This window comes from Ochotona curzoniae, unplaced genomic scaffold (genome assembly GCF_017591425.1).
Source record: "Ochotona curzoniae isolate NIBS_2020 unplaced genomic scaffold, NIBS_Ocur_1.0 contig_1, whole genome shotgun sequence".
Lineage (NCBI taxonomy): Eukaryota > Metazoa > Chordata > Mammalia > Lagomorpha > Ochotonidae > Ochotona > Ochotona curzoniae.
In genome coordinates, this window is record NW_024464918.1 from 15,369,516 (window position 1) to 15,391,225 (window position 21,710).

General features: G+C 39.8%; 1 protein-coding gene and 1 long non-coding RNA gene across 2 annotated transcripts in view; one reads left to right on the forward strand and one right to left on the reverse strand.

Annotated features, from left to right (window-relative positions):
• LOC121163654 overlaps positions 1 to 21,710 on the forward strand; it is a 43,083-nt gene that overhangs the window by 15,295 nt on the left and 6,078 nt on the right. The window contains exon 3 of the long non-coding RNA XR_005884933.1: positions 9,942 to 10,048. This is a non-coding gene — a long non-coding RNA (uncharacterized LOC121163654). The remainder of the gene's footprint in view (positions 1 to 9,941; positions 10,049 to 21,710) is intronic.
• SGCD (sarcoglycan delta) overlaps positions 10,208 to 21,710 on the reverse strand; it is a 330,294-nt gene continuing 318,791 nt past the window's right edge. Inside the window, exons 7-8 of the mRNA XM_040991228.1 lie at positions 12,191 to 12,314; positions 10,208 to 10,608 (exon numbers count right to left, since the gene is read on the reverse strand). Coding sequence (XP_040847162.1) covers positions 10,435 to 10,608; positions 12,191 to 12,314 — 298 coding nt within the window. The 3' untranslated portion in view covers positions 10,208 to 10,434. The remainder of the gene's footprint in view (positions 10,609 to 12,190; positions 12,315 to 21,710) is intronic.

The window sequence follows — 21,710 nt, forward strand, 5'->3', positions numbered from 1 at the left end:
AGGTCTTGAATTCCCAAAGCTTCTGTTATCATCAAACAAATACCTTTTTCCCCTGCTTTCATAGGATTCAGTTTGAGAAGTTCTGCAGTTTTTCTGTGTGGCAATTTTATTTCTTTATGATTCTGAACAACCAAGGATAAGTTTGTTTCTTTGTTGCCTTGTGTAGGCGTCTGAGTTCATTTTTATACTTTCTCATTGTTTAAGTCACAAGGTACAGAGTTGTTAAAAATTTCCCCTATAATTATATTTTTCAAGTTTTTGATTTTGTTTAGTTACTTTATCACTTTAGTGGTGTAATGATGCATAATAATAAAAGATGGCATTTTATTATTTTATGTTAATGTGAATTGTTCTTGCAATAGTTTTACCATGAAGTTGAATTTAAAATACTGATTTTTTTTAAAAGATCTATCTTTCTATTGTAAAGTCAGATTTACATAGAGGAGGAAAGACAGAGAGGAAGATCTTCAATCTCATGATTCACTCCCCAAGTGGCCACAATGGCCGGAGGTGAGCCAGTCTGAAGCCAGGAGCCTCTTCCTGGTCTGCCACGTGGGTGCAGGGTCCCAAGGATTTGGGCCATCTTCTGCTTTCCCAGGCCACCAAGAGGGAGCTGGATGGGAGGCGAGGCCACTAGGATTAGAACTGGCACCCATATGGGATCCTGTCACATTCAGGAGGACTTTAGCCACTAGGCTATTGTGTTGGGTCCTGAAATACTGATATTTAAAAGAAAAAATCAAATGTTATTTGCCATTTTTTTCTGATTATCTTTAAATTCAACTCTTGACTTAATGAGCTTAAATCAATTTTTTAGTGTTATAGTTGCTGTTTTAATATTTATTAGCCTACACATCGCTCTCCCCAAATCCTTAATATCTATGAGCATATACTGTAATTTGAAAGATTTTATTCTCGATTTATGTACTCATTTTAATTTACAGTGAGAGTACTCTGCAAATATTTCCTTAGTAATGTGAAAAACCTGCTTGATATGGAATCTCAAAGGCTCATCTGTTGTCTGGCCGATGGTGGGTGCTTCCTTGGGGACTTGGGACATTCTCAACTGCAAGTGTTTGCTGAGACTACAGAAGCTCACTTAAATGTTACAGGGATCAAGACTGAAGGAAATGTTCCAGTGGTTGATTCCATGGCTGAATGGAGTTCTCTCTCCCTGTCTCTTCATTTGTTTTCTAATGTTGTGTCAGCCAGAATGTCAGATAGTTTGAGTGTAACAGGCTATGTTTTTCATTTGTGTTTATTTTTTAAACTAAGATTGCCTATTTTTCTTCAAATCTCTTGAATGATAATTTTACTCACTGAATTTTTTTTGTGCATTCTCTCAAAAGAGAAAGTTTATAATAAAAGTGTTTTTTGGAGATAATTCACCCCAATTCTGGGAATAAAATTTTTTAGTAACACCTATCTCCAAGGATTGCAGATGATGTTTCAGTATCATTTGGATTCAACTTGCAATGAGATGTAGTGTTTGATGAAAATACAGTTGGGAATGGACATTAGTTCTGTTGGGTATTGGAGATGTAAATCTTCTTGTATTTCCTAAATGAAGAAATTACCTATCTATCCTATACTGTTTGTGAGAATAATTTAGTATAAACATTCAAGGATCCCAAATTGAGACACAGGTAATCACAGTATAATGCAGAATTGCAAAGGAAGTTAGAAAAAAATGAATGTGTGAATCAAGAAGAATTGGGGGGTAGGGCTTAGAGTGAAGATGACACATGGATGGATTGGAAAGCATGGCGTTGTGGGGTAGGTGGTATGCTACAGTGGAGGGCATTTCAAGCAGATGGTGAAGTTTATGTAACAATTTGCCATTGCGGAAGGCCAGGGAATAAGAGATGCTCAAAACGAAGGAATGATTGTGCTGCGTAGATCAGAATGATTCTGCCACGTACTGTCTTTCATAAATTCTCTTACCTATGTTCCCATTTAGTGGAGCTGTGATGGGATATCTGGGGGAAAGATGTTGCAAAGTGATTGGACAACGGATGGACACCTTACTGAAGGCTACTTATGTACAGGTTTACAAGAATGCTAAGGAAGCCTGGCTCAAAGATTTTGACCTGTAGAGACCAATTATACTGGCTTCTTCAAAAAAGTTAGAAAGCAGAATGGCAAACCATAGCCAGAGAAGCCAGTGTGGGTTGCCAGGAGAGCAGTTGAAAGGCTGATGCCTTTAACTGCTCTAAATTCTGGGGACTCCCCACATCCAAGTGTTGTGTTGCCTCATACCAAATTCTTTCTGTAAGGCATTCTATGTGAATCTTCCTGAAAGCCCCAGTGACGTAACCAACATTTTAGGCCAGCAATCAAAGAGAGGTGGAGAGAGAGAACCTATTGTTGACGTTGAATCCATTGGAATGATTAACTATGAGAGTGGAATTTCCTAAAGAAGTGGACAAGGGTGCTTTCCTTCTTACCAATCATTATTTTTATTAATATATTTTACAAGACTGCAGTCGAAATAATATTAAATACAAATTTTTTATACAGAAAGTGTAATAAAGTTAAAATAGTTCCTTGTAATTCATAGCATTATTGCAATGCTTACAAAGTTTTTGCATAGAGTGTGCAAGGATTGATGTTATTGAAAACAAAACTAAAAAGCTGTTTTCACATCACACTCAAACGTAGAAGAAACAAAACAAAACAGAACTAAAATAAGCCAAAGGTTGAACTCAACTCTTTAATGGGAATGGGGGATCCCTTTTCCAAATCTTGCAGCAGATTAAAATTCTACATCTCATCTCCTCTGACGAAAGCACCAGCATCTGGGCAATCCAGGAGCTCATCTAGCTAGTATCAGGATGGATATCCTTTGCTTTTAAAGACTGACCTCCTACAGAGGCCTGTTCCTACTTGTCTGTGGTCTCTAAGAAGAAAGAACTTAACAGGGGAGAGGTAAGGGAGAGGAGGCCCATGCATGGAAATCTTTGTTCCCAGTTTCACAAAAACACAGGCTCAAAATTAAGGTATGTCAACATTTCCCTTTACTTTGCTAAAATCTTCCTTCATTTCTAGGGAATCAGACTTCTGCTCGATGAGGCTGGATCCACGAGATCCTTGTGCCCATTCCTAGCTTGTCATTTGGACATAAACACCATCAGTCTTTCATTAGCTTATATAAAGTAGCATCTTTGATACTTTTGGGCTCATCTCTTTTGTCAAGTTTTGTAGGGAAGTTGAATCAAACAAGCATCCCCATACCCTCATCTCTGACCCTTCAGTGGATCATGCTGAACAGAGAGCACAGAAGGGCAGGTTGGACTCCACTGTCTTTCTGGTTGTGGCCATTTCAGCTCTGGGTGGGATCAGGCGTGAATAATAGCATCCTGGTTGATAAGCTATTTGAGTGATTGCTGGCCGAGTTATATTTTCAAAATGACCCATCTTTCAATTCTTATTCCATCAGTGCCTCATCCCCTTGCTCAAAAGTTGAAATTGACCCTAAGCTCACATTTCAGGACTTTGGGACACACTCAGTCTCTGTTTTTCTGGTTGGAATGCTACCAACTTTACTGCTGATGGAAAACGTTCAGTGTAAGACTTTCAGATTCCAGGATAGAGGATGCTATTTTTTAAATAAGATTTGGCAAGTGGGTCTGATTTCCAATTTGGAAGAGTTGACAGTGGTGACCTTAGTACTTTGGGAAGTATTCACACGTGGAGAGGACCAGAGCCAATTAGTATTGACTGACAGGGTGGGACACTTTTCCAGAAACCCAATTGCCAACTCACCTGGGTCATCCTGTTAGCTTATAGGAAACAGGGATACAAACAGAGTGAGATCCTCCTATTTTATTCTTTCGAATTTTGCCATGACTTAGGAAAGAATGAAAACCAAATAGTGTCAAGGACTTGACCTAAATGAAGACATTTGCTTCTGATGGAGGTTGCTGGAAGGAGATGCATGGATGCATACATGCTGGCCTGTTGAACCATACTCATAGATCACTGAGTATTCAAATTTTCTCCTAAACATGAGATTAACAACCCAGGTATTTTTCATTCTATAAAAAGCCCACTTGACAAGAATCACACACAGAGAAAACCCCTTTGGTTTTGGATTATTCAATCACACTTTGTATATTTTCACATAGGATCTCTATTCATTAGTACTAGATACTTCACAGGAAGAGACGACAGAAACCAGGGAAATAGGAAATCCATAGCGTCATTTACCTAAAAAGATCCAGTATAAAAACTGGCAGGAAATAATTCCCAGCAGTTTAAACCTTGTTGCACGCATTGTAGGCTTGACCAGGACAGTGGTCAGCAGACTCATGTTCCAGTTCTGCTGTTTTCTGGACACTGACATTGGGCAAATTTCTTACTCTTTTAGTTTCTGTTAATTAGGATTATGGGAGAATTCAACCCAGGATTGTTTGGGGATGGACAAGGTGAATGCATGTGGAAAATTCAGTAATGCCTAATATACAGTAAACATCCAGTGAATGTTAATAAACAATTATGATAATGATTAGTGAAAAAAAAAACTCTGACTCTTCATGTCTTTGTGTAGGTTCTGAGTCCAAGAAAACCTCTTTCCTCTTACATGAAATTTTGTGCATATGGTTTTCTTTTTGTAGGGGTGGGGTAGCTTTGCTTAGATGCTCAAAGAATTCATGACTCCAAAAATGTTAAAATCCCACAAGTAGGATTACTATAGAGACTAAAGAAATGCCAACATCTTTATTGATAAATGTCATCTTCCTACCCTCAGTCTTTTGCTATGTTGCTCGTCTGTACCTTAATGAATAAATTTAGGATCTGAGTTTTTGTTTGTTGGAAAAAAAAATGTAGAAGCATGCTGTGAAAATACTGGAAAAAGGACCAGTAGGCAAATGAAGGCATGAAAGATTGGTTTTAGATTGACCAGATGTTTGCATATCTTTTCTCCCAGAGAAGGTAATTTTATACTTATTTTGGTGACTTTTTACAAAGGTTCAGTGATGAGAAAAACGCTAGCTTGCTCACTTGTTGTTTAAGTGAGCCCACAAACCTGACAAAGCATCCGGAATTCTACTCCGGCTTTCCCTTGTAACAGGTGAACCGGAACTCCATGTGTGTTTTGCCCTGGGGAGGCTGGCTTTGTTCTAGTGCAGTCGCAAAGGCGAAGTGGTTGCTCTTGGTATGTTTGAGATTAAGTGTACCTGGATTTGATAACATTATTCCTGTGTGTGATATCACACTTGCTGTTGCACCAAGGACTCACAACATTCTTGCACTCCTTAGAGGAAGATAGCAGTGTTCTACTCTGTCAGTACTGGCAAAAACAAAGTGGACAGAAAAACAAAGAAAGTAATATGTATGAAGAAGTGTTCCCAAGGGAGTATTATCTTTTCCAGATGTGCTTTAAAAGGAGGACCTCCTATAAATAATGATTTTTCTTTTGCTGTTCAGACCTGCCCTGAGAAATTCCAAGGATTCCAATATGAAGACAGTTTTAAGAACCATAGAAATCACATTGCTTTTGAAAGTGCTAATGTGTGTGGTGTGCAGTGCTGGCGGAAGCAGCAGGTTTCAGAATGCTTTATCTCTTATCAGTGGTCTGGCTTTGTGAATGAGAAATTCAGAAGCAACTGTGTAATTTTAAATTCCGATTACCACAAAGAAGAGATGCATCGGACATGCCAATGGAGTAGCTTTGACTATTTTAATGGAAATATGTTGGAACTGGGGAAACCTTCACCAAGGAGAAAGTGATGAAAGACCAGAGAGATATTTTATCTTTGAGATGAAAGGCCTGTTTTCTAAGGTTGTTGCTTTTATTATAACTTTTTCCCTACCTGCTAGTGGTGTTCCATGCAAATATATGAATTTAAGGATGGCTCTTTTTTTGTGTGTGTAAGATTTTCCAGGGCAGGGGGAAGGAGGAGAACTGGTCTTGCTTACAAGTTATTAAAATGAGATTTTTCACATTTCATAGAGCCTTAAAAAATAAGGATCAGGTGCTTAAATGGACCCACTGCCTGCTTTGGTCCAAACATCGCACTACCTTTGGACTAAAAAATAAAAAATTAAAAAGCAAGATAATCTGGTTCTGTTCCTGTGAAATGTTAGTGTCATATAGTTAATCATTTTTGACACATCCAAGTAAAAGTCTGAGGGCGTCTCTTAAGTAGGGTTCTGTATGGTAAATAGTGGTTGTTTTTAATGAAAAAAAAAAACTTCCTCCTATAAGGTAATACTCCTAAATACAGTTATTCATAACTGATGCTGTTTACAATAATATGTAAAGGCTAGGATTGGCAAAAGGAATGAACCTGCCTTCCTGCACAGATGCAGGATTGTTAGAGAGCTCAAATCATGTCCCTTTTTGCATTCCCATAATATCAAAGACATAGGATCTTGGGACACAACCATCATTCATCTGGTCCCCCAGAAGCAGTTTCATGAAACACATTTTACTGTATTTTTTTCTTCCTACCTATTTCAAGTTGCTTTTCCCCAAACTTGCAATTGCTTATTTGTACCGCTGGGTACACATCATGTCTGATGTGGCTATAGAGACAATAAGCAAACTGGTTGTGGTAGAGACCAAAAAGTCATATGTCAGAAACTGTCTTTCTTGCAGGGGAGGTGCGAAACCATGGTTACAGAGGGTAGAAGCAGTCTCTGTATAAAGAGAGATCTGAAGTTTAGGTCACAGGATTCCCTACTTCACTGGCCATACATAGATACTGATCTGAGGAGCCGTGTACTTATTCAGGGTCCTCAGAGAACATTCTTGGTGAGCCTCCCCTTACACCATTGACCTTTCTCTCAGTAATTAGTTGACAAGTGGATCATATCTACCCATGTGTAAGGAAGGCCTGCCTTCTTAAAATACTTCTCTATGAATATTGATTCCTGACTCCACCTGAAAATGTAGGTATACTCCATGCTTTTGGAAAATTGGCTTTTACCCTCAATGCATAACCTCTAGGTCAGGGCTTAGCTAACTTTTCCAGTGCAGGTCATGTGCAATTATGCTGTGCCTTGCAGACCTTGTAAGTGCCTGGCACAATCCTCCTTCTGTAATAATGCAAACTCAGCCCTAGACTACCTATGGAGGGATGTCTAGGGGTGTGTTAGATTGAAAGTTTATTTATAAAAATAGTTGCTGAGTCACAGTAGGTTTCCAGGACATAGTTTGCTCATTCCTGTTCAAGAGCAAAATCTCAAAGAATCTTTGGTCTATGGTTGCTGAATATACTGTGAAAATTACTCAAAGGTAAAATGACCTACAGGAAGCAAAAAAAAAAAAAAAACAACAATGGGAGTTTATGAAACCTGTCCTTGGGAACAGAACAGTTATGTAAGCCACCTATCAAGATCCCACTTAGGTAGACGCCTGCTGAGGGCTTCTGACAACCTTCGCCATCCTTGAGTAGTTTCCCAAAATGGAATTTTGTGACAGATAGCAGATACCGAATGGGACTAAATGATAAGCAAATGTGGAGATCAGTTTTTAATTTATAAAAATCTTGAGAAAAATAGCAACATATTTATATAGCAACTTGTGGCAATTTGAATATTCATTTGCAGTTTTTCTTTGTTGTACGATTAACTGCTTGCCATACCCGAACGTGTGACTGTCCAGAAGACATTAGGAATAAAGATTAGAGGGTGGGGCTTCTCCCTCAATATCCCCTTTTACCTCAGATACATGAAGGAAACAATGTGGAAATAATAGTCTTACCCACTTTCCCATAGCCCTTGAATCTTTTTACCCTGATTAAGTATGTAAAGATTATAAAAAATAAAATTAAAAAAATAGAAAAAGAATAAAGATTAGAAAGAATTTTTTAAAATTAAAAGTTAATTGTTTTCTCCCTAAAAGTCAGGTAAAACTTTCCTTCATGATCATGGATAAATTTTTAGTTGGAGGGCTCTAGAAGAAAATATATAGTGAAGCATATGGACTGCATTTTTAATGATCCTAAAGTCTGAACTGAAAGGTATAATTTAATTCATATCAACATTTCTGCTTATTTCTTGGCATGTTGTTGTCATTTCACTTATGAAAAGCAATGTTTTAGATAATGTATGTCCCCCAATATGCTTCCTTTGTGTTCTTGGTTGCTGTTACAATTTTCATTCCATTTATGATAATGATTACCCTTATGTTTTATGTGGATCACATTTTTTTTTTCTTTTTAATTGAACTAAAACTCCAATGTGCTGTCTTTCCTATAATGCTGGGCCCCGTAGCTGTCATTGTATCACTGAAAGGAATGGGGAACATGGTCCCAGTATCCAAGCAGAGTCTTTCCGCCTTGGAAAATGTCCTGTGTGTGAAACACACAGACTCTGGCAGCATGACCCACAGGATAGTAATAGTAACCAGCGCAACCTCGTGTCTGTCATGGTTTTGCTTTTGAATCTCAAGTGCTTTATATGAAACAACCTGATGGCTTTGCCCTAAGATTGGCCAATCTAGTTCTTCTGCAAGGGCTGTTGTGTGAGAGTGATTGGAGCGAGTCTGGGATCTAGAAGACAGCAGCAGCTTCTAAGGTACCAAGCAACATACCACTTGCTTTTCCATCTCGTGTGTGCAAACTTGTCAGCCCGATGCTTGAGGCTCATCTTAAAGCATCATTCATCTTCCCTGATGACCCGTTCCCTTCTTGTGAACTAAGGAAAAGTCAAACCTTGTTGAGAGGGTAAAAAAAAAAAAATGCCATTCAGGACTACAAATTGTTCTTCTTTTAGGATTGTGGGGTTGGGGTGATTTCTGCCAAATGGCAACCGGAATTGCCTAAGCCAGTTCTATTTCCATTCTGGACTCCTTCGAATCCATACCTGTCAACCACTTGCTTGTCTGCCAGATTTTCAGGTGCCTGGTCATTGCTACACCATTCCCCTCCAATCACCCAAAATAAACGACAAGTAACAATGAGATAACTAGGATGTGCTTCTCCTTGCTGAGTGCATTGACTTAAGGCATAGGCACATTTCCCCCTCTTTGAACAGAGATGGTATAATCCCTCGTCCCAGCACAAGAGCTGACCAGGGTGACCCTGGAGCAAGATGAGGAAGGTGGACTGATGAGAGGTAGCGGACGGCGGGAATTCAAGCTGCTTCCATGTACGGGGGAGCAGGTGCTGCTGGCCCCGGAACACAGATTGTAATGAAGACATCTGGCTGTGTTTTAACTTGCAGTGAGCAACTCTGATAATATGATGATGCTCTGTAAATCTTAGAGAAAATGTAAAAGTGTACTTAGGAATAGGAATATTGTGGCTGTGAAAAAAAAATAGTTAATGTTTGTTCATGCCTTTCAAAATAAAAGCATATCTCTAAATTGCATGCCAATTAAAAATACAAGCATGTCTCTAAATAGCTTACAAATTCTAAGAAACAGAAATAATTAGGTTCCCTCTGCTACTCTTAATTAGACTTCTACCTTAAAATGGCTTCTCTTGGGGTAAGGATTCCACGCTTAGAGGTTTTGATCGACTTCATCATTTTGGATTGCTGTCTGCTGGATATAGCTAGAAGTGAGGACATAATACCTTCTGAATCATTTTTCCTTTAAACAGAGACACATCACCCATTCATTCTTTGCCTGTCAGGCCAGTGAATAGCTTCCAGCCGACCGATGAGCAGCTGTTATCCTATTTCATGCTGATTTACAACTCTTATTTTGACTGTGAAAGTATATTTGAGTTTCAGAGAAGTAAGACAGCAGAAGTTGGGTAAACAGTCCAGAATTTGCAAAAATCCATATTCTTAATCCATCCAACTGAAAAAAAAAAAAAGCTCCAATACATTTGGCTGCAAAGATGGATGCAGAAAAGGGTGGCTGTTTTGAGTACTTACAGCTAACTTCTATGGCGATGCTCACTTCATAACTTGAAGAGGGGTAGTTGGCTAGCCTAGCCAAAGCTCTAAAAGATAGTGAAATGTCTATTTTCTCTTTTAAATAGGGGGTCCCAGCGTTGGAATGTGACATGAAGATTCCCGCCATCGCTGCCTGTTAATGAACACTAAAGGAGCAATGTTGCTGTTATTGGAACATGGAGATGAATATTTCGTAAGTGCCCAACACACAGTGTGATTCTGAATGAGCTGGGGGAGGTTGGGCCTGAGTTAGTTTTCAGATGTTGCCATGTGGGTGATGAAGATGGGATGAAAAATGGCTGTGGCTATCACAGGGTCACCCATGGTTCCTTTTGTACTGAAACCTCATTTTATACAGAGGATATATATATATATTTATTTATATATATTTATATATATTTATATTCACTCTCACAAACATACACACGCACACACGAACAAACACACACTCTCTCATACTCATATACACAAAAGGTCTTTGATAGGCTTTCTGTGTTCTAGTAAAAATAGCTGGCAGCCAGAATCTAAAGCCAAAAAAGGCCTTTTTTGCTGCCAACAATGTCCACGACGGATTGTCTCTCAAAGGCAGACACTTGTGTTTATCTGACAAGTGGAACCGGTTCCTGCCTGGGACAGGAATAATCTCCCGTTGGCGCAGACGCAGATCTCGAAGACCTTCTGCCTCGTTCCTGCGGGTGTGTAGGAGCCATGAGGCAGCCTGGGTAGTTTGATTTTCGCGGCATCTAACTTAATCTGAAAGAGTGAAGAGGAAGGAGAGAGTCAGTTCATGATGACAGATGACAGTTCAGTAAGCCAAGCCTCTTGAGCACTTAGTGTGTGTTGTATTTTCTTGGCACTGAGGAGTTGGAGAGAAAGAAGACCACTGCAGTCTATGTCCTCGCTGGAGCTTCTGTTCTAGGACAACAATGTTGCATGGGCCCACGTTAGCGATCCGTAGGCGTGGGTTTGGGATGAGAACAGAGCCTGAGTCAAATAAAAGGGCAGATGCTACACTGAACGATTTTCTGTAGTATGGGATTTCTTGTATGCTACCTGGTTTTGTGTGCAAGGAGAGTGAAGTGTGCAGTATTCTCTATGTTTAAATGTCAAGTGAGCTTCCCGCCCCCTCCTTTTAAGTAGCAACTTACAGTGTGTTTACATATGCTTTACAAAAATAGATTCCTACAGAAGTGGTGGAAGGTGTCATCAGATTGTGAATATAACTGATTGCTGAAGAGTCTGACAGCTGTGAACTGTATGTGCAGGTACAGACGACACCTGAGAGTGGCTTGCAGTTTGAAGAGGTGGTTGCATAACTGAATGCTTTATCTAAGTTTTAAGACAACATTTTTGGAGCTCTGTGGTGCAGTGAGTTCAGCTGCTGCTTGGGATGCTGGCAACCTATCTCATAGTGCCTGAGATCAGGTCCCACCTCCGCTTCAGATACAGATTCGTGCACTTGTGCCTGGGGGACGAGGCCTGGTACTAGAATCCCAGCAACCATGTGAGAGACTCAGATGGCATTCCTGGCTTTGGCCTGGCCTTGCCCTGGCTGTCTCTCAATTTGCCTTTTATCTAAGTTAAGGAGTCTCTAAAAGAGCAAAGGCCCACAGAATCAAAAGAGGGCTGAGGTGTGCATCAGATGACACTTTGTGAAAGGAAGGGAAAGGCTGGAGAACATTTTACCTTGAGAACAGTATTTTGCATCTTATTTTTATTCTTACATAGGGACATACACTAATGAATACTTTGTGTTCAGGTCATATTTTGAGGCTAGATTTGATTGATTCGCAAAGAGAACGGCAGCATTTCTGCTTGCCTCACTGACACTGTGCTGGGGTAAGACAGTGAGTTTCTGTAACCCTTTATTCTCTTCTTGGCCGAGTCTCCAGTTAGTCTTGCTTAGATTTGGGATGACTGCTGGATTCTGATCTTTGTTCTTGATAGAAAGAGAAACATACCACAACTAGCTAATAAGTAGAATAAACTAGGTTCATTTATTTTGCCAGGTATGTGTGACATCCAACTTAATTATTACTGGCTAATTCAATCTTATTTTTAAGTCAGCAAGACAGAGTTTGGGTTTAGTATGTACTGTTGGGGTCACATATTTCAGTGCTTACAATACAAAACATTATCCCAGCACTACCAATCATGAATTGTAACTTTTTTTTTTGGTATTGTGGGCTACACTCAAACTGCCCATTTTTTCCCCCTATAAAACAGAACCTCCTAATTGGCTGTTTTTGTTGATGTCAAATGACAGTAACTCCAGGGACCAATCAGCGCCGGGGAAGGTTGACCCACTGGAGCTGCTGTCCTTGCCTTTGCTTACCTCTCCATCTTTGGACTCCAGTCTCAGCTCGGTTCTGCAGGTGGCTTCCATGTTGCCAGCTTCTGCATTGATCTCGACTCCTTTGGGGGCCTCCATCACTAGCGATCGGGTCGGGGACTCCAACCTGAAATACACCCAAGACAGAGAGGAATTGTTGCCTTTCCACTAGGGCAAGTCCAAAGGCCTGTGTATTGAGACATGATTTCGGTATTAGGTGAGCTTATTTTTCTAAGTTTTGCTGCACAAGTCTGTTCAAGAAAACATGGCAGGTCTTGGCTTCATGTTCATGGTGGTTTCACAACTGTTTTTAAGGAAGCTATTTTAGGATACAGGCTTCATGTCATATTCAGTTATTGCTTTGGTCTAACCAGCCAGAATCTTTTATACGCATCTTTTGTTCATGTTTTTAGAGTAACGCAAATCCAGGACTACATTGAGCTTCCTGAAATTGACTGTTATTCCTTCCAGTTTGTCTGACTCTACTTCCTATGGAGGGGGAATCAGCTAAGGTTAAGGAAACAGATCGGGAATGAGACAGGGTTTGAATCCAGCTATGACGTGGCCATTACATGACCTTACCATCTTCCTCTCTCTTTCCTAACTTTTCTTTTAGAAGTTTCTCAAAGCTGTAGTGTGCTCATTGAAATATGCTTCAAAAGTCACTGATACAATGGAATATATATGTTACTCAACACTATTATAATTACAGATTAAGTATCCCTTTCTGAAATGCTTGTGACCTGCAGTGTCTTAGATTTTGGAATGTTTGCAGGAGATTGATTTTATTTAGTTTAGATTTCCTTTATTTGCATGCCTACAATGAATATTGAATTAGGAAATGCTCTAAAATCCAAAACATCTTTGTCTTTGTATTGGAACTCACAGAGTCTTAGCTTTTGGAGCATTTCAGATTGGGAGTGCTTGACCGTGGTGACTGCTGTTGTTCGATCATTAAATTCTCCAGGAGTCCCGGTGTGCCTAGCAGTGCAGTTCTGAGAAGACTTGGAGCAGATGGGTGGCTGCCTGGGGTGGGAAGTGAGCTGCCCTGACTACAGTCTCAGCCTGAGGGCCAGTGCTCCGGGTAATGGAGTGCCACTGAACCCTGACGGCTGTGATAACCACTTGTCTTTACATATTTGTGAAAACTCAACCAGTGAGCTTTGTGGAATGTCAGACAGAAAAAGACAGCCACGTGCTCTGCATCAGTTTATGTGGAAAAAAATCAGAATAATATCCCTTAGAAAGCTTCCTGCTGGATTCCTTTAGTGAGAAAAATGCTCAACTTCAGTCATCTCCTGGATGTTCTAGGTCTGAATATCACCGCATAGGAATGTTTGAGGATTCCTTTATCTGTGGGGGGGGGGAAGAAAGTGTCCTTACTGAGGAAGCGGGGAGGTCTGCAACGGCTCTCAGACCACAATGACTGGAGACCAATTGGTGGAATTTTATTTGTATCTTTCCAACTCTCGACGATGGAATCTGATATCAAGGAGCAGTATCCCCTTGGCTGCTGCTTCTACTTCCTGCTGGGAGAGGGCTCCTGCAAGCCTCCCCTCTGCTTTCTGCATGACTGCCCCAGGCAGCAGCCTTTCCCTTGGAGTTCTTCTCCCACCCACTACACAGTTATGCAGGGTCATAAGGAGAAACATTAGACCCTGTGTGCTTATGAGAGGATTGGCCTGGGCTGGGTCAGGTGGGGCACCCCTGCTACTATTCACCCTGTTGATGTGTGTTGTTTCTCATGATGATGTCAGTTGCCAAGGCATCAGGGAGTGATATCAGTGCACTGCCTGGCCTATGACCTTCATCTAAATCATTGGATCCCCTTGTGTTCTTGTCCTCTTAATTTTTCAAATAGGAGGACTACATTTTGTAGTTGTTGGTTAGTTTCTCTTGCTTGCTGTTTGGCTGTGTGCCCTGAACTTCATGGTGTAATTTCTATTAGCATCAAACCCGTTCTCTCTTAGCATGAGTGTCTGCTCTTAGCACACTTCATGCTCAACTCCTTATCAATGGCACTGCCTTTTTCTACCTCCTCAGTAAGAGCCCCCAAACCTTCCTTCCTATTTTTTTTTATTTTTAACTCCTATTTCTCTCTTCTTGGTATACCAGTTCAACTGCAACCTGTACCATCACAATGACCTCAAAAGTTCGATGTGATTTTTTCCCTCCTTTTCTGAAGGCGTTTCACACTAAAATTTGTCTGATGATTTCTTTCTAAAGCAAGCATGTTTCTTATCCAAACCATCGCACCTTCCTTAGAGAAGACTTTTACTCTGGTGCACTCACTCAGCTATGTACAATTTGACCTGAGTTGATCTTGTTGGCTGGATTCTTACTGAAAACACCAGTTATGTTTTCATTAAGGGTCTACGAGGTGAAGATACTGTGTGCAATGGGTTTGTGTGGAATCTATCATGAAGTGATTTGCTCAGGGTCACAGTCAAGTAAAATGTCACAATGCAGACATGAAGTCAGTTTAGTGGTCACCAAATCCAGTTATGTCATTTACCATAAAAACTGTTCTGTGCATCATATTTTTATTCTGTCCTTTGTGTTAAGACGCCACCTCTTTCTTCATGGAATTAGTACTTGTTCTTCCAAAACCAGACAGTGAATGCTGAGTGACAGAGTGTCATAGCACGTGCTGTTTCTCATAGTTGAGGTAACAATCGGTTTTATTGATGTCACCTTCAGAATGTGTCGAATGAGTTAGCATAAAAAGATGGTTAAAGGGAACAGAAGAGCCCCAAATAGAAAAAAAGTGTGGCACTCAGAGAATGGCATTTCAGACAAGCATTAGAATTTTTCTTTCTTGCCCACTGCCTACAGTGTTTGAGATCAACAGGAGGACCCCAAGAGCAGAGGAGTGAACTGAGAAAAGAGTGATGATTTTTTTTTAAAGATTTATTATAATTTTGTTGGAAAGGCAGAGAGGAGGAGAGAAATAGAGGAAGATCTTCTATCTGTTGATTTACTCCCCAAGCAGCTGCAACAGCTGGAGCTGAGTCAATTCAAAGCCAGGAGCCTGGTGCCTGGAGCCTCTTCTGCAGCCTTACAGGATCCCAAGGTTTTGGGCCATCCTCAACTGCTTTCCCAGGCCACAAACAGGGAGCTGGATGGGAAGTGGGGTCCCCGGGATCAGGATCGGTGCCAGTATGGGTGTGTGGAAGACGAAGACGTAAGCTGCGAGGCTACCATGCTGGGCCTGAGTGATGACTTTCTGCTCCAAGCCTGGCCGGTACCAGGGAGCTAGAAAAGAGGGCCCTTCTGGAACCCTGGTATGGTGAAAGGCTACAGCAAACTGGGAGTGAGCCTGTTATGAAAGTTAGAATCAGGTCAACAGCTTTGTGCTTTAGCAGCGCTTCTGGTGTCCTTAGATTGTTCAGGCCGGCTTAATATATTTCTTTCCTGTGCTAATTTTTCCGTTGAGAAAACACTTGTGCAAGAGCCCTGTGAGAACTGCAGACAGCACTGCTGAAGAGGAGTCTGTTTCTGACCCCAGATGAAGGAACAAAACAAAGCAACAAAATTACTTAGTGGGCAAGGAGCGAGGGAAAATGGAGGGCAAAGGAAAGCGCTGCAGGCTCTTGGAAATGACCCCTGATTGTACATTAAGAGGAAGTTCAACCTTCTCAGAGGAAGAGCATGAAGAGATTCCCTGAAGTGATGCACAGAGGAAGGATGGCTGGGCTGGAAGGTCCAGGAATTGGGCTGTGCCCCGCCCCCCCCTCTCCCCCCAAAAAAGAGTTGGCAGTTGGGAGCACCAGAATCCCCTGGAAGGTGGGTGGGACAACCTGAGCCGAGGCCCCAGTGTTTCTGGTTTAGCACATCTAAGGTGCTACTCCAGCAGCTGCATTTGCATCCAGTTTGCTGGTGATGTGGCTGCTGTCGGTTGGGGGACCCTGCCTTGAGGAGCCCCACGCTAGCAACAGAATCACAGGCCCGGGGACTTACTGAACTTCTTAGGCAAGGTCCGTGAGTGACCCGTTAGGTGACATAAGTGACATGGCAGTGCGGTACAGTTATACCAGGGGTTTTCAAGAAGTTCACGGAAAATGCATATTAAGAAAATTCCACATGAGTATTTGTTGGCGTGTCATTTTCCACGACTTCTTGGAAAGCACCCTTTAATGTGGCGAGTGCCGGGGTTCTGAACGCGAGTGGAGCCTGAGAAGGCAGGGAACAGCTCGTCTTGTAATCCGCTCAGCAGCTACCAGTCCATAAAATTAGGAAAATAAATTTTATTTGGAATCATTACATTCTGGGAGTAGACGTGAAGTAATACAGTCATCTTTCCTAATCTGGGGGGGGGGGTGGAGGAGTATCCCCCTGCATGTATCACATGGCAAAATGGCGTCGTATTTGCATATAATCTGTGAACATCTTCCTCCACATTCTAAGTCCTTTCTAGATCATGGATAGGTAAGAGGGTCTAAATGCTGTGTGATAGTTGTTCATGCGTAACGTCCGTGGAATAATGGAAGGGAATTGATAAAAGTCTACACTTGCTGGGCACAGTTGCAATCATCCCCACTGTTGCCACCCCCAGTGTATTTGGTTGGTGGTTGTTTGATCCGGGAAACACGGGGAGACGGGAGCTGCGTTGATAAAGGTGGAGTTGTGGTATAAAGAATGACAAGGCCAGGGGCTTGTTGATCCACTGTCATTTCCAAGGAGAAATACGTTACCTCCATGTACCCCAAACTTCTCTTCCTGCTGGCATCCATTTCCTTCCTCCCCAGGAGTAACCGCTAGTAATAATTTTTTGCCTCCTGTTAGTCCCGTTTGATATTTTCTCTCTGTGCAGCCTAGCTTTGCCGGTGTCCATCCACGTTCTACCCGATTCTGCTAGTATTATCAGACCCTGTAATTTATCTGTCGGTTGTAATTAACCATGCAAATTGCTGTTTGTTTCTATCAACAGTGAATCTATCAACAGTCTTGGGAATGTTTCTTGGCGCAAATATGCAAAATGGCCTTGTTTTTCCAGGAACGTTATATCTGCTTTAATTGTAGAGTTCGGGGGTGATTTGTAGAGTAGTTTGAAAACTGTAAAAAATGTCAGCACTTGAGTGTCCTGACACCTTGGGTTTTCAGCACGTGGCTTGCCCTGTGGCTTGGCATCTGCATCTTTGGCAGAACAGAACTTGACAGTGTGGAGAAGTTTGTAATCTGTTGTGGAGCTGCCTTTGTTGTGTTAGCTAAGCACCCCTGCCCTTAACCAAGGCCCTGCAGCTCTCTGATATAATTTTCAAGGGCTTTCTCTTTCATTTCTTCTTAAAGATCTGTAATTCGTCAGGCAGGGGTTTCCATGCAGGGTTTAATGCTGGAGTCAGATTATAATCTATCTCAACATCAAATGACAAGCTCCTATTTTGCTCTGTCATAAACCACTGCTTCGATGCACCAATGGCTTTGTTTTGGGACATTCTAGGTTTTTTCTTCCCATTATTCTGTTTTGGTATGCATCTTTGCAAAAATATTTAATTAATTTTAGTTTTTAGTATCTTCATTGTTTATAAGACAAGTTTTTAAAACTTTAAGAATGCCTTAATTATTTTGGAATGAACTTTGGTTTCACAAAACAACCCTATTGGAATTTATGTTAGATTTCAGCTTCATCCATGAGCATCGCATATTTGTTTAAAAAGGCAGACTTCCTTTGTTGTATGTCAACAGCTGAACAATGTTCTTGAAAGGAGATCAGCATATCTTTTGTGGGTACCTCAAATGGTACTGCAAAGAAAGTATTTCTTATTCATTATTGTTGGAATATAAATGTAGTTGACTTGCAGGAAGCACGGTGATCTTAGTGAACACCTGGCTATGTTATTTTCATAATTTCTATACTGGTTAGCTTAGGCCTTTATCGCAGCAACTAATTGTATTAATTTGTCATGGCTTTGAATGTGTTTTATTTTTTTTTTTGGTTTTGTTTTTACCCTTCCACCTTTTATTTTTACACTGTTCTACATATGACTCTCCAATGTAATCTGTAAATAAGGAAACAGAAATCCTGCTTTTTCCAAGAACTTAAACGAAAAGCTTTTGACGAATTCAGTACAGGATATATTTTGGGTTCTATTGATCTCTCCCTCCAAATAGCTTTTTATCAAGATAAGGGACTCCCCTTATATTCTTATTTCACTACCACTTCTTAATGTGAATTTTATCAAATTCTGCCAAATAATATATAATACAGTATCCACTGAGACATATTTAGTCTTAATACAATGATGTGAATTATATTCATTTTCTAATAATCATGTGAATTAGTTTTCAGTATTAACCTGTATTAACATGTTGTAGGAAATATTTTTGAAAGTTTTTTTTGTTTGTTTTTATCGGATTTTACACCTGTTTACAAGGAAATGTATCCTGTTATTTTTTTCTTATAATGTATTTTCAAGTTGCATTGCTGTTCTGTAAAGCAGAATTATTTGTGAAATGCTAGAATTATTTCCCTCCTGTATATTGATGCTGACTGGTTAAGTCTTCTGGACACTGAAAAATCACCTTTATCTGTTAAATAGTTACAGCATTATGAAGGTTTTCGATTCTAAGGCTGCCTTATGGAAGTTATATCTTGGTGCCATTCCAATTTACTTGAAGGTTTACAGTAGCATACTTTTTCATATTGTTGCCAGTGAATGTTTAATGCCCCCTGCATTGGTAGCTACGTTGCCTTTCGTGCAAAATATTTATGTTCATGTCATCATGTTCTCTTGAATATCATTCAGAGAGGCTTTCTGAACTTGACCTTTGGTTGTGTCAATATTATTTAATGTTTGATTATTTCAACTTCCTGAATTTTTCCTTTTGTGCTTAAGATAATTTGGTATAATTCTGCAGTTGTTATTAGTTCTTCAATGTGCGTCTTTGTTAATTCTATTTCAAAAAATGTACCTTTCAGATTTTGTTATTTTTCTTTGGCAGCATGCCAAGCAAGTATTTAGAGTTTTAATATTTTCTTATCTTGATATGATTTGTTCTGTGTCATATGAGAGCTATAGAAACATGTGTTAAATTTGTGAATGTACAAGGTTTCAAGATAATTGTATTTTATTAAAAACTTACATTATTTTTTATAGTATGCATATTTTGGAAATGAGTCTTTTTACATTACTTCTGAAATGAGTGTTAGTTTTCTAAAAACATCTTCATTGTGAAACAAATTTTTTAAAAGAGATTAGATATTTTTACTCAGTATATATTTTTATGAATAATCTATGTCTCTCTGAAAGGAAAGGGTTTTCTCCATTGTTCATGCCATGTTTTATTTTTTAAAAAAAATATTTAGTTGTCCTTCTCAAATTATTTATGTCCGTATCTATTTCTTACATTTATGTATTACTAAAAGAGGAGTATTATTAGATGTATTTGTGCCTAAAATTGTTTATCTTCTTATGTACATGTAAGGATTTAAATTTGTCTTGTCATGCATTTTTCCTTCAAATTAATTTTTGTAGCAGCGTGGCTGGTGTCAACGTTGCTTCCGCCGATGTTTTCCTCGGATACATTTAAAAAATACTTTTAGGATATGAAAGATTCTGTATGATTTTTACTTTAGGTGTGTCTTTCAGGTAGTTACATTATAGTTGAAATTTCTTGTGACTTTTCACAATGTTAAAGTTTATGTGCCATGGAATGGGTCTTAATTACATACTTTGATAAACGTACAGTTTGATGCAATCAGTGCCCAAAGGCAAGTGCCCCTTTCATTTCTTTCATCACAAATCAGACTCGCTTGGTTTTGAACTTACTATAATGAGAATCATAGATTTTGCTGTGTTGTGACTTTTGAAATCTTAAAATATATTCCAAGTAGCTGTGTTCATCAGTTGGCCATTCTTTTGATAGCTCAGAAGCAATTAATTAATTGCATGAATAGGCCATGATTTATTTAGCTGTTCTACTGTTATTGGAATTTGATCATTTGGAGTACTTTATTTAAAAAAAAATTGTCATAAGCTGGAAATGTTTTTTTTTGAGGAACAGTTTTTTCATGTCCCTTGAATAAGGAGCTCTGAGTAGCATCATTAGATCATGGCTTTAATATGAAAGCTAAAATAGCATCCAATCTGGCCCCCCTGTGATCCTGTCTCCAGGGATTTGTGCCTTGATGTAATACTCTGTCGTTCATTAAGTGCTTTTATCATGACTTGGTGACAGCTACCACGTTCTTCAATCCCCTAGGCAGAGGCTCTGGATGCTGAGGAAGACTATCCTCCATGAGAGAAAGAACTCAGTGCAACACTCTGTAGGGAACAGACTCCTGCCAACCATAGCACCGAGGTTGACAATGGGCCTCAAACCAAGAAACGGATGAACCCATTGCCTTGGTCAGTAGACTAACCACAACTAGATCAAAGTTCCTGAAGTAGCTACACTTAGGCTTCTGACTTGGAGAAGCTGTGAGACAGTAAGTATGTGTTCCAAATTGCTACAGTTTAAGGTGATGTGTTCCAAAGGAACGTTGAGTACAACATTGCCCAAGTATTTTCCAAGAAAGTTGCATGCCTTCCTAATTACATCCATTTTATTGACCATAAAATGTTATTTTATTTTGTTTTTCACTTCCCTGAAGACTCATGCTCTTGAATATCCTATCATGAAGTTATTAGCTAGTCAGATGTCAAGTGTTTTTCCAACAGGGGTCAACCTGAAGTTCTTACTCCCCCTTTTTCTTTTCTCTCTTTTGTTTTACGCAATAGACTTGCTCATATTTTTCTTAGCAATTGGCTCTACAGAATCAGTTAAAAAGTTATTTTTCTGATACAAATATACTGTGAACATTTATCCCAGGCTAGGGTTTATTTGTTTCTTCTTAAAGCAGTGTTTTAAGATGAAATTATTTTAATGTTGAGAAATTAGAATGTGTTAATTTATTTTTAATGCTTTTATGCTTTCTCTAATAGACCACTGCCTACCCTAATGCACAGATTTATTCTCCCAAGTTTTCCTGTAGAAGCTTTTTAGTTTTAGGTTTTATGATTCATCTTGAATTCCTTCTTGAAAGCAGTGTTGAGGTTTATTTTCTTCAAACAATTTTCCCAGCTGTTCCAGCGTTATTGTGTGGAAAGGTAACTGCTTCTCTAATAAACTGAACTAAGGCTTTTAGTTGAAAGCCAGTTAAGCACAGATGTGGAGATGTGCTTCCAAACTCCATTTTGTTCTATTTGTCTTAGATTCATGCGTCTCCTCACTGCCTTCAGTCTATGCAAGTGTTAAAATCTAGCTCTTCTCTTGTGGAGAGTCCTTTAACTTATGGAAAAGGGAGGCAGATTGTTTAGGATATGCTCAATACTTTGCTTTTCCATATGGATTGTAGAATTAACTTGTCACAAGTGGGCATTTGGTTTAGTGGTCTACCTACCTTTCCTATTGGAGTGGCTGTTCTTCGTACCAGCCCCTCCATTTCCAATACAGCTTCCTGTTACCGTGCTCCGTTTGCAGCTCAAACACTTGGGTGCCTGATGCTTAGGGAAGACTGAGGTTGAGTTCTGGGCTCCTTTCC